The sequence below is a fragment of the Tursiops truncatus genome, chromosome X, assembly GCF_011762595.2.
Source record: "Tursiops truncatus isolate mTurTru1 chromosome X, mTurTru1.mat.Y, whole genome shotgun sequence".
Lineage (NCBI taxonomy): Eukaryota > Metazoa > Chordata > Mammalia > Artiodactyla > Delphinidae > Tursiops > Tursiops truncatus.
The window spans coordinates 106,102,369-106,115,950 of record NC_047055.1 but is presented as its reverse complement, the minus strand read 5'-3'; the positions used below and the strand labels follow the sequence as shown (position 1 = coordinate 106,115,950).

The window sequence follows — 13,582 nt, the reverse complement described above, 5'->3', positions numbered from 1 at the left end:
ATGAATAGCCACAAGGTAGCACTGAACCTCTGTGACCCAAGGCTGTGACAGATATGTACAAATAAATCAATAAAATATTCCTCTGGTTAAAACTACTACCTTCCATTTCATAAGACTTATCCATTTCCTACAAATGTAATCTAACTCAATACAAATATTTAACAGTTATTTGAAGGGTGAGATAATTTCCTTCGTATAGACTGTCAAATCAGTTTTTAGACTAAAAATAAAAAACAAAGAAAAGTGTAGCTAACTGTTCACTGTCTCCCTGATTCTATGCTTTTTGTTACCATGCCAGATAACATTCCTTTTGCATATTCATTGTGCAATGAGACACTTCCAAGGGCCCAGAGCATTCTATTATATCTTGGTGAACACATTTTATATATGTTAATGGAAAATTTTGCAGCCATAACCCAATAATGATGAGAATTGTAATAATTCTGCCACTCTGCCAAAGTAATCTCATTTAGGAGAATACTCTTCTGAAAAAACTACTTAAATAATAGACACAAAGTAATATGGGATCCAGAAAGGCAAAAACACAAAGTCCCAGGATAGGAAAGAGTCATTTAGACCCTCTCGTTAGAAATTCCTAAAGCAGCAAGCAACTACAGATAGGCAGAGTTTCTTTCTCTTCTCTTCTCTCATCCTCCTCCCCTCCATTACACCTCCTCCTCCTCCTCTCTGTTTCTCCCCCATACTCTCTCTCTGAAGGAAAATAATAGTCAGCATACCGAACTCCTGAGCAGCTCTGGCCCTAGGCAGAACTGTAAAACTGGAGAGGATTATGCGTCATTTCTACTGACATCTTCAGTTTTTCTGTGCTATCCATCCATCCTAGTACCCAGCATCCCCCTGCTACCCACCGTACCCTGGGCTTAATCCTGCCATCTTACTCACTGTTGTTGAAACTACTGCTACAGCACCTACCAGTTCCTCAGGGTCTCTCTCATTTATATTAACTCATAGGAAGATATTATGGAGTCATCCCCACTAGTGGCACATTAATTTTTAGATGCTCTATTAAAGACAATGATTCAAATGAATAAATTTCTAAAGCTGAACTGAAACAAGAAATGATGCAGACTGGGGACAGAAAGGTTGGATCAGATTTCTAATCCAGTTGTTTACCGTGAACACTGTATATACATTTCCTTAATCACATGATGCAGGAAAGTTATCTACTCAAAATTTGATCTCTGAAAGTAAAAGTAGCTAGTGGAGAGAAAATTGATGTGAAAAAGATCATTCTTGTTTACTAACATAAAATAGCATAAAAAAGGGGCAGGATACTCATGCAAAGATATTTTGCCCTGGAGAGAGATGCAAAGAAGTGGCATGTTCCAACTGCAAAAATAAATGTCCAGGTAAATTATTTGGGGGGACTCCTGTGAGAGATAAACTCTACTTTTAAAATAAAACAAGAGATCTACAAGATGGCGGAAGAGTAAGATGTGGAGATCACCTTCCTCTCCACAAATACATCAGAAATACATCTACATTTGGCACAACTCCTACAGGACACCTACTGAATGCTGGCAGAAGACCTCAGACTTCCCAAAAGGCAAAAAACTCCCCACCTACCTGGGTAGGGCAGAAGAAAAAAGAAAAAACAGACAAAAGAATAGGGATGGGACCTGCACCAGTGGGAGGCAGCTGTGAAGGAGGAAAGGTTTCCACACACTAGGAAGCCCCTTCGCGGGCGGAGATGGCAGGTGGCAGAGGGGAGGCTTTGGAGCCACGGAGGAGAGCGCAGCAACAGGGGCGCAGAGGGTGAAGCGGAGAGATTCCCGCACAAAGAATCGGTGCCGGCCAGCACTCACCAGCCCGAGAGGCTTGTCTGCTCACTTGCTGGGGCGGATGGCATCTGGGAGCTGAGGCTCCGGCTTCGGAGGTCATATCCCAGGGAGAGGACTGGGGTGGCTGCGGGAACACGCCCTGAAGGGGGCTAGTGTGCCACAGCTGGCCAAGAGGGAGTCCGGGGAAAAGTCTAGACCTGCCTAAGAGGCAAGAGACCATTGTTTCGGAGTGCACAAGGAGAGAGAATTCAGAGCACTGCCTACACAAGCTTCAGAGACAGGCGCGAGCTGCAGCTATCAGTTCCGACCCCAGAGACGGGCATGAAATGCTAACGCTGCTGCTGCAGCCACCAAGAAACCTGTGTGCAAGCACAAGTCACTATCCACACCTCCCCTCCCGGGAGCCTGTGCAGCCCGCCACTGCCAGGGTCCTGTGATCTGGGGACAATATTCCCGGGAGGACACACAGCACACCTCACGCTGTTGCAATGTCACCAGCCTCTGCCGGCACAGGTTCGCCCCACATTCCATACGCCTCCCTCCCCCCGGCCTGAGTGAGCCAGAGCCCCGTTGCTCCTTTAACCCTGTCCTGTCTGAGCAAAAAAGAGGTGCCCACAGGTGACCTACACGCAGAGGTGGGGCCAAATCCAAAGCTGAACCCCGGGAGCCGTGGAAACAAAAAAGAGAAAGGGAAATCTCTCCCAGGAGCCTCAGGAGCAGCGGATTAAATCTCCACAATCAACGTGATGTACCCTGCATCTGTGGAATACCTGAATAGACAAAGAATCATCCCAAATTGAGGAGGTGGACTTTGGGAGCAATGATAGATATATATTTTTTCCCTTTCTCTCTTATTTGTGAGTGTGTATGTGTATGCTTCTGTGTATGATTTTGTCTGTAGAGCTTTGCTTTTACCATTTGTCCTAGGGTTCTGTCTGTCTGTTTTTTTTCTTTTTATTACTTAAAGAATTTTTTTCTTAATAATTATTTTTTATTTTAATAACTTTATTTTATCTTCTTCTTTCTTTCTTTCTTTCTTTTCTCCCTTTTATTCTGAGCCATGTGGAGGACAGGCTCTTGGTGCTCCAGCCAGGCGTCAGGGCTGTGCCACTGAAGTGAGAGAGCCAAGTTCAGGACACTGGTCCACAAGAGACCTCCCACCTCCACGTTATATCAAATGGCAAAAATCTCCCAGAGATCTCCATCTCAATGCCAAGACCCAGCTCCACTCAACGACCAGCAAGCTACAGTGCTGGACACCCCATGCCAAACAACTAGCAAGACAGGAACACAACCCCAACCATTAGCACAGAGGCTGCCGAAAATCATAGTAAGGCCACAGACACCCCAGAACACACCACCACACGTGGACCCGCCCACCAGAAAGACAAGAGCTAGCCTCATCCACCAGAACACAGGCACTAGTCCCCTCCACCAGGAAGCCTACACAACCCACTGAATCAACCTTAGCCACTGGGCACAGACACCAAAAACAACGGGAAGTACGAACCTGCAGCCTGCGAAAAGGAGACCCCAAACACAGTAAATTAAGCAAAATGAGAAGACAGAGAAACACACAGCAGATGAAGGAGCAAGGAAAAAACCCAGCAGACCTAACAAATGAAGAGGAAATAGGCAGCCTACCTGAAAAAAAATTCAGAATAATGATAGTAAAGATAATCCAAAAGCTTGGAAACAGAATGGAGAAAATACAAGAAACGTTTGACAAGGACATGTTTGTTTGACAAGAGCAAACAAACAGTGATGAACAACACAATAAATGAAATTAAAAATTCTCTAGAAGGGATCAATAGCAGAATAACTGAGGCAGAAGAACGGTAAGTGACCTGGAAGATAAAATAGTAGAAATAACTACTGCAGAGCCGAATAAAGAAAAAAGAATGAAAAGAATTGAGGACAGTCTCAGAGACCTCTGGGACAACATTAAACACACCAACATTCGAATTATAGGGGTCCCAGAAGAAGAAGAGGAAAAGCAAGGGACTGAGAAAATATTTCAAGAGATTATAATTGAAAGCTTCCCTAATATGGGAAGGGAAATAGATAATCAAGTCCAGGAAGCACAGAGAGTCCCATACAGGATAAATCCAAGGAGAAACACACCAAGACACATACAAATCAAACTATCAAAAATTAAATACAAAGAACAAATACTAAAAGCAGCAAGGGAAAAACAACAAATAACACATAAGGGAATCCCCAGAAGGTTAAGAGCTTATCTTTCAGCAGAAACTCTGCAAGCCAGAATGGAGTGGCAGGACATATTTAAAGTGATGAAGGAGAAAAACCTACAACCAAGATTACTCTACCCAGCAAGGATCCTCATTCAGATTTGATGGAGAAATTAAAAACCTTACAGACAAGCAAAAGCTAAGAGAATTTAGCACCACCAAACCAGCTTTACAACAAATGCTAAAGGAACTACCCTACGCAGGAAACACAAGAGAAGGAAAAGGCCTGCAATAATAAACCCAAAACAATTAAGAAAATGGTAATAGGAACATACATATTGATAATTACCTTAAATGTAAATGGACTAAATGCTCCAACCAGAAGACATAGATTGGCTGAATGGATACAGAAACAAGACCCGTATATATGCTGTCTACAAGAGACCCACTTCGGACCTAGGGACACATACAGACTGAAAGTAAGGGGATGGAAAGAGATATTCTATGCAAATGGAAATCAAAAGAAAACTGGAGTAGCAATTCTCATATCAGACACAATGGACTTTAAAACAAAGACTATTAGAACAGACAAAGAAGGAAACTACATAATGATCAAGGGATCAATCCAAGAAGAAGCTATAACAACTGTAAATATTTATGCACCCAACATAGGAGCACCTCAATACTAACTAACCTCAATACGTAAGGCAAATACTAACAGCCATAAAAGGGGAAAGTGACAGTAACACAATCATACTAGGGGACTTTAACACCCCACTTTCACCAATGGACAGATCATCCAAAATGAAAATAAATAAGGAAACACAAGCTTTAAATGATACATTAAACAAGATGGACTTAATTGATATTGATAGGACATTCCATCCCAAAACAACAGAATACACATTCTTCTCAAGTGCTCATGGAACATTCTGGAGGATACATCATATCTTGGGTCACAAATCAAGCCTTGGTAAATTTAAGAAAATTGAAATCATACCAAGTATCTTTTCCGACCACAACGCTATGAGACTAGGTATCAATTACAGGAAAAAATCTGTAAGAAGTACAAACACATGGAGGCTAAACAACACACTACTTAATAACCAACAGATCACTGAAGAAATCAAAGAGGAAATAAACAAATACCTAGACACAAATGACAATGAAACACGATGACCCAAACCCTATGGGATGCAGCAAAAGCAGTTCTAAGAGGGAAGTTTGCAGCAATACAATCCTACCTCAAGAAACAAGAGAAATCTCAAATAAACAACCTAACCTTACAGCTAAAGCAATTAGAGAAAGAAAACAAAAAAAGCCCAAAGTTAGCAGAAGGAAAGAAATATTAAAGATCATATCAGAAATAAATGAAAAAGAAATGAAAGAAATGATAGCTAAGATCAATAAAATTAACAGTTGGTTCTTCAAGAAGATAAACAAAATTGATAAACCATTAGCCAGACTTTTCAAGAAAAAAAGCGAAAAGACGCAAATCAATAGAATGAGAAATGAAAAAGGGGAAGTAACAACTGACACTGCAGAAATACCAAGGATCATGAGAGATTACTACAAGGAACTCTATGCCAATAAAATGGACAACCTGGAAGAAATGGACAAATTCTTAGAAATGCACAAATTGCGAGACTGAACCAGGAAGAAACAGAAAATATGAACAGACCAATCACAAGCACTGAAATTGAAACTGTGATTAAAAATCTTCCAACAAACAAAAGCCCAGGACCAGATGGCTTCACAGGCGAATTCTATCAAACATTTAGAGAAGAGCTAACACCTATCCTTCTCAAACTCTTCCAAAATATAGCAGAGGGAGGAACAAGGAGGGAGGGATTCAATGCAATCCCTATCAAACTACCACTGGCATTTTTCACAGAACGAGAACAAAAAATTTCACAATTTCTATGGAAACACAAAAGACCCCGAATAGCCAAAGTAATCTTGAGAAAGAAAAACGGAGCTGGAGGAATCAGGTTCCCTGACTTTAGACTATACAACAAAGCTACAGTGATCAAGACAGTATGGTACTGGCACAGAATCACAAATATAGATCAATGAAACAGGATAGAAAGTCCAGAGATAAACACACGCACATATGGTCACCTTATTTTTGATAAGGGAGGCAAGAATATACAGTGGAGAAAAGACAGCCCCTTCAATAAGTGGTGCTGGGAAAACTGGACAGCAACATATAAAAGAATGAAATTAGAACACTCCCTAACACCATACACAAAAATAAACTCAAAATGGATTAAAGACCTAAATGTAACGCCAGACACCATCAAACTCTTAGAGGAAAATATAGGAAAAACATTCTATGACATAAATCACAGCAAGATCCTTTTTCACCCACCTCCTAGAGAAATGGACATAAAAACAGAAATAAACAAATGGGACCTAATGAAACTTACAATCTTTTGCACAGCAAAGGAAACGATAAACAAGACGAAAAGACAACCCTCAGAATGGGAGAAGTTATTTGCAAATGAAGCAACTGACAAAGGATTAATGTCCAGAACATACAAGCAACTCATGCAGCTCAATATGAAAAAAACAAACAAGCCTATCCAAACATGGGCAGAAAACCTAAATACACATTTCTCCAAAGAACTAAAACAGATTGCCAACAGACACATGAAAGAATGCTCAACATCATTAATCATTAGAGAAATGCAAATCAAAACTACAATGCGATATCATCTCACACTGGTCAGAATGGCCATCATCAAACAGTCTACAAACAGTAAATGCTGGAGAGGGTGTGGAGAAAAGGGAACCCTCTTGTGCTGTTGGTGGGAATGTAAATTGATACAGCCACTATGGAGAACAGGATGGAGGTCCCTTAAAAAACTACAAATAGAACTACCATATGACCCAGCAATCCCACTACTGGGCATATACCCTGAGAAAACCATAATTCAAAAAGAGGCATGTACCACAATGTTCATTGCAGCTCTATTTACAATAGCCAAGACATGGAAGCAACCTAAGTGTCCATCAACAGATGAATGGATAAAGAAGTTGTGGCACACATATACAATGGAATATTACTCAGCCATAAAAAGGAACGAAACTGAGGTATTTGAAGCAAGGTGGATGGACCTAGAAACTGTCATACAGAGTGAAGTAAGTCAGAAAGAGGAAAACAAATACCATATGCTAACACATATATAAGGAATCTTAAAAAAAATTGGTCATGAAAAAACTAGGGGCAAGATGGGGATAAAAATGCAGACCTAGTAGAGAATGGACTTGAGGATACAGGGAGGAGCAAGGGTAAGCTGGGACAAAGTGAGAGAGTGGCATGGACATATATACACTACTAAACATAAAATCGATAGCTAGTGGGAAGCAGCTGCAAAGCACAGGGAGATCAGCTCGGTGCTTTGAGACCACCTAGAGGGGTGGGATAGCGAGGGAGGAAGGGAGGGAGACGCAAGAGGGAAGAGATATGGGGACATATGTATATGTATGACGGATTCACTTTGTTATACAGCAGAAACTAACACACCATTGTAAAGCAATTATACTCCAAAAAAGATGTTAAAAAAAGAAAGAAAATACACCATAGACAAAAGCAACAATATAAAAAATATACCTAGAAAGAAACCATACAAAAATGTATATAATCTACATGGAGGCCACAATAAGAATTTCCTGATTGACTTAGGAAAAAGAAGTCTCAACCAGAATAGTATGTTATGTGTATTCGTGAGACACAGATACTGTAAGAATATCTATTTTCCTTAATTCATTTACACACTTAGTACCTTATCCACAGCAGCTGATAACAGTCTAACATGGGCTACTGTTTCCTGTACCCAAAATCAACCATGGAAACATTACAGAAGGAACAAAGAAAAAACATTAACAAAAGCAAAAATACAAAACTAAATAATCCCTGAAAAACAATAAGTCTCCACTGAACTGGAACCTAAGTGTGGGCAGGTAGCGGGATGCCCTGAATTGGAGACAGGTCTGTAGCCTGCAAGAGAGGCAGATGACAGGATTGATTAGAGAAAAGCCTATAACGTTGAGCCCTTGATTCTTCCACTGTGCTCTGGGACCATGAATCTCTACTGCTTCACTGAAGGAATCTGAGGCAGCATTTCAGAGCCCGCATGCCAGGAGCATGGGACACCAAAGATTGGGCTGGATGTGGCAGTATGGTCCACAGGCTGTGAAATAACCATCTGAAACGTTCTTAGTGCATGACAACTGGCCTTTTTAAGTGATCATCTTAATAGACCATCGCACACAGACTAGAAGAGAAAAGCAAGTAACACAGTAGTTGTACAAAAGGACAGAAATTCATTTCTGAACTTTTGGGCAATGCCCCTGCTGTCAACAAAGAGAGACAACAGTAGGAACTGTCAGGCTAAGGCGCCCCTTCACTAACTCCTCTGGGATTCTGTGGGGCATGGCTGGGGACAGGGATGGATTCATACCAGAGAAGGAAGGAATCGCAGGCCCCGCCAGCAGTCGATGTGAGGACCTTGAGTGAGACCTGACGGGCTCCAAACCACAGAAGAGTCTCGCCTCCTTTCCCCTCAGCTCATCTTACCTGCAGCAGCCATCTCTGGGAGGCTCCAGGCAGAAGAGTCCAGATGAGATGTGCCTGCACTTCACACCAGCAGTCTCAGGGAGCTGATGTCTCGGCCTCAGGTCAGCAGACCCCAGCACCTACAGGAAGTCAAGAGAAGACCTGAGAGCAGCATCTCACTTCAGTCTACCTGGCAGCTCAGCCCATACCTCCGGCTGAGGGCTGCCAGCCTGACTCATCTCAGCAGCAGGAAAGAGTCAATGAAAGGCCAGACCTGCGGGAGAAGATGCCTCCGCAGCTTGTCACAGATGCGCAGACCGGATGTGACTCCTCCTAAGCGGACATTGCTGATGTCTCTCGTGATGTGAGACCTTGGCCTCAGATGCAGAGGCGGGGGTTACCCAAAGTCATCCTAGCAGGCAAGTCAACCCTAGAGTACAGGGAGCAGGCTGAAGAGGGAACTGAATGAGCACTGAGAGCCAGAAAGAAGAGGGGGCGGGAGGCCTCCTGACTGTCAGCAGAGAGGGGGCCAAGGACCAAACCAGAGCATGGCTGCAGAGCTCGGAGGGACCCAGGCAGAAGGCCTCAGAGCCAATGGTCCGGCACTGAGGATGCGCATCCAGGCTGCACAGAGGAATGAGGAGGGACTGTCCAGACTCTCAGGCTGCTGAAGGACAAGACAATGCTCCCCCATTCCAGAGCGTCCCCCCCCCCTCCGATTACCGGCCATCCTGACCACCGTCCTGATCTCAGGGCCCCCCCCCCCCCGCCCCGAGCCACAGAGCCCCGGACCCCAGAGCGGCATCCACCTGATGCCTCATGCCCACGCTCGTGAGTGCTGTGGGGGCGAGGACATTGTTGAGAGCTGCCGTCCAGCGAGGGTGAGCCGCGGGAGGAGTGCCACGTCTCGTCAGGTGTCAAGGTGTGAGGTGACCCCAGTTAGAAGTGCGGGGACACGCCCCCGACACCCCCAATCCGCATTCCCTCCAAAAAGAGGCGGCCACACAGGCCCCGCCCACCCCGCCCCTGCTCTCGGCCCCAGAGGCTCGGGCCTGGCTGTTAGGCCCAAAGTCCATCCGCTTCCCCAGCGGGGTCTCGGGCAAGGAAGGCCTCGCTCTGAGGCTGGTGGACCCTGGCTCAGCTCAGTACAGGGAGCGCCCCAGGCCCTGTGGCGTGAAGGACGGGACCCTCGTGGGGACCGCAGGGCTCCACACCCCAGAATGGCGGCCACGCGGACCCCGCCCCTGACGTCGGCCTGGGAGCCTCCGGGCAGGTCTAAAGACTGAGGGGCTCCCTCAGTGCGAACGCGGACGGACGGACAGACGCGGGAGGCCCAGGGAGGAGGGGGCTTGTCCTGAGGGGCTGGCCGCAGGTCAGCAGAGGGAGGATTTCCAGGGCACGGGAGGAGTCAGGGCAAGGACCGTCCTCCCCGTCGCAAGGGCACCTCAGAACCCCTCCCCTGTTGTCAGCCGCTTCCTTCTGGCCACACACGGAGGAGGGAGGGCTGCTGTCTGAGAGGGGAGGTGCAGGCCAGCAGAAGGCGCGTCCCTAAGCACTCCCAAGAGTCAGCCCAAGCCCTTGAGTGAGGGCCAGTGGGGCCGCCAGCCGCAGGGCCTCGCCCTGTCTGCCGCACGCTGCAGGCCTGGTAAAACTCTGCCACGTGCGGCCGCGTGGTCACCCTCACTGCCTCCGAATGGGACGCAAGGAGGTGCCGGCACTGGTGCGAGCAGATGGCCCTCGGGGCAAGAGAGGAGCTCCAGGCTGCACCGGCCGTCCAGGGAGGACCCCGAGTGAGGACTGAGGGAGTCACCCACCCCGAAGAGAAGGGACAAGAGAGAATATGGCCCGTCCCCTCCTGTCAACCCTTAGACTCCCAAGAAAGGACTGTCAGGCTGAGACTGCCCTTACTTTCCTCTGCCAGGTTCAGGCTGAGACCGCCCGTAATTTCCTCTGCCAGTTCCGAGGGAGGTTAGAGCTTTGTTCTGAAGGGGCAGCCACCAGGCAGCAGAAGGGAGGGTACCAAGACCCTTCGGTGGTGGGCTGAACGCTCCCTCCTTTCCTCCTCCTGGGTGTCGTGGAAGATGGTGTTGTCAACTTCAGAGCAGCAGAGGGGAGGGGGTGGGGATGGGGGTGTTGGCAACAACTGTCATCCTGACTCTGAATGGGAACCGTGGGGACCTACCTCCCCTGCCAGCCCCCACTGTCACCCCCGTACCGCCCAGGCAAGGCTGGCTGGCTGTGGCCCAAGGCTCACTCTACCGTCCTCCACAGGGGTCTCAGGGGACAGGCTGAGCAGGAGAACAGGAGCCCTGTGGGTCCTCGAGCAGTGCCCTCAAGAACCCTGCAGAGGCGGCCTTGGTTAAAGCCAGGGAGGAATCTCTCCGCTGACGGTGCTCACAGCATCTCCTTGTCCCTCCCCCAGGTGCCCTCGTTGCCTGCCTTCCTGCCCACACTCCCGCCTGCTGGCCCTGACCTGTGTCATCATGCCTCGGCGCCAGAACAAGCGCCATGGCCGCAAGAAACGCCACCAGGCCCGGGGGGAGACTCAGAGTCTCAAGGGTGCCCAGGCCACTGAGGAGGGGGCGGCGGCAGAAGAGGTAGAAGAGTCGCCATCCTCCCCCGCTTCTGTTTCTAGGGGTACTCCCCCGAGCTCCCCTGCTGCTGGCACTCGCCAGGAGCCTCAGGGAGACCCAGCCACGAGCTCTCGTGATGCAGGGGTTTCATGCCCAGGATCTGAAGAGGGTGCCCAGAGCCAAGATGAGAAAAGTGCAGGTACCTCCCAGGCAGCACCTTTCATTGAGAGCAGTTGCAGAGTTTTTCTGATCAGGGAGTCCACAATGTTGGTGCACTTCCTGCTGGAGAAGTACAAGACGAAGGAGCCCATCCCGCAGGCAGCACTGCTGAAGGCTATCAACAGGAAGTACGATAAGCACTTCCCTGAGATCCTCAGCAGAGCCTCTGAGATCATGGAGCTGGTCTTTGGCCTCGAGCTGAAGGAAGTTGACCCCAGCAGTCACTCCTACGCCCTCATCAGCAAGATGGCCCTCCCCAGCGAGGGAAGTCCAAGTGATGAGTCGGGGCTGCCCACATCCGGTCTCCTGATGATTCTCCTGGGCCTGATCTTCACGAAGGGCAACCGTGCCACCGAAGAGGAGATCTGGAAATTCCTCAATGCGTTGGGTTTGTATGCTGGGAGGAGGCACTTGATCTTCGGGGATCCCGGGAGGCTCATCAGCAAAGATTTCGTGCAGCAAAAGTACCTGACATACCGCCAGGTGCCCAACAGCCATCCTCCACGCTATGAGTTCCTGTGGGGCCCGAGAGCCCACGCTGAAACCAGCAAGATGAAAGTGCTGGAGATTTTGGGCAAGATCATTGGTACCGTCCCCAGTGCCTTCGCAGATCGCTATGAGGAGGCTCTGAAAGATGAGGAAGAGAGCGCCGCGGCCAGGGCTGCAGCTGTTGCTGAGGGCAGAGCCCCTTCCAGGGCCAAGGCCCGCAGCTCCTCCCACATGTAGGGAGGGAGGCCGTGGGCAGTTTGCTCACTTTGTTTTGGAAGAGAGCAGTCAAGCTCCTAAATAGTGCAGAGTAGTAGGGATGGAGGGAACAAAGTATAGATCTTATTTATCTTCTTGTTTTAAACTACTAACTTCTATATATTATTGACTGATTTAGGTTTTTCAAATGTTTTTTCTTGTAATAGATAGTGTATTTTCTTAAGAATAGGAATTTGTGAATGACATTGCTTGCATATTTATTGCTGTTTAAAGAGTTCTAAAGTTACAGTTTTGGTATATGTAACAGAAAAACGAACCATCTATATTTTCTGTATGATCCAGAAGTAGAAAACATGGCACTGCAATAGAGATTTTCATGGAAATGTGAAAGGCGACCACAGAAAATATTTAGAAACAAAAAATGGAGAAAACAGAGAGTAAAAGCCATTTAACTCGTGGTTTGCCTTACTTCGTTTAAACTTTCTTTTGGTAGAAATAAAAGATACTTTGATTTACCTCATTTGTGAGTATTTGTTTCTTTTGCCCTAGTGCACTGCATATTCTCTGCTACCTACTGGATTAAAAATAAACTCTGATGGGAGGGTGGCACTTCGGGGTTCATAATAATCATATCATAACTGCCATTCATCAAAAACCCAATATTGCTTAATGAGTATGCCACTGCTTTACATGTAGTACATAACATTCCAACATTCACGCAGGATAGGTTTTAGCAGACTCCCTTCACAGGTGAATAACTTGCAGGTGTCTCAAGTTCACAAGACTGATTAAGTGACCTTGCTGGGTCTAGTCCCCTGGTCTGGAATAGTCTAGAGCCTACACTCTTCCACTCCTCCCAGCCTAAGCCAGACCTTACGTCTTTTAATTCATTTTTCTTCTCACCACTCCAAAATGTATCTCATGGGATAAAAGGGGCCCTGTTCCCAAAGCATTGTTATGGAATACAGTAACAGTAACGCTGGATAAGTGAATGGTATGAATAAAAAGAAAAATTTTCGGTGACAATGGGGTCTTCTACATATGCAATGTCAGATACCCTGAAAAGATCAGCATCTCCTCATTTACTCTTCAAGTTTCTCAGGGACATAAAAGTCTTGGTTTAAGAGCTGTGTCCTCAGGTCAGGGGAGGGAGGAGCCCCAGCCTCTGATAGTTACTCAAGGTGAGGACCTTAGAACAGAAGGGGGCCCCACAAAGTCTACCCTGCTTTCTCCCTTGTGTGGCCATGCGCAGAGCTGTCTGTCTGAAGGTACCCCTTCTTTTCCTCCGGGGCAAGGGTGGAGAGGTTCTCAGGGAGGTGAGTTCCTTGGTCTTGTGGCAGCATCTCCAATTCTGCCCAAGTAGGAGATCCTAGCAGGCCTTAATTTGCTTCAGGGTGAGGACACTGGGTGCCGATGAGTGGACTCCCCAAAACAAAGGGGACCACACAGAGGCCCCCGGCAGGAGTAGCCAGAGAATAGGTCTCTTATCTCCCCTTCTGGTGTCTCAGGAAGGTGAAAGCCTTGGCCTGA

General features: G+C 46.8%; 1 protein-coding gene across 1 annotated transcript; it reads left to right on the top strand.

The window, feature by feature from the left end:
- The first annotated feature begins 11,038 nt into the window (after window positions 1-11,038).
- On the top strand, window positions 11,039-12,073 carry LOC109548437 (melanoma-associated antigen B4-like). Its single transcript, XM_019925835.2, has one exon. It carries the CDS (start codon window positions 11,039-11,041, stop codon window positions 12,071-12,073), a length of 1,035 nt encoding a protein of 344 aa, XP_019781394.2.
- The last annotated feature ends 1,509 nt before the right edge of the window (window positions 12,074-13,582 follow it).

Excerpts from the sequence above, each read along its gene's own strand:
- LOC109548437 (XM_019925835.2), top strand. The coding sequence starts at position 11,039 with ATGCCTCGGCGCCAGAACAAGCGCCATGGCCGCAAGAAACGCCACCAG.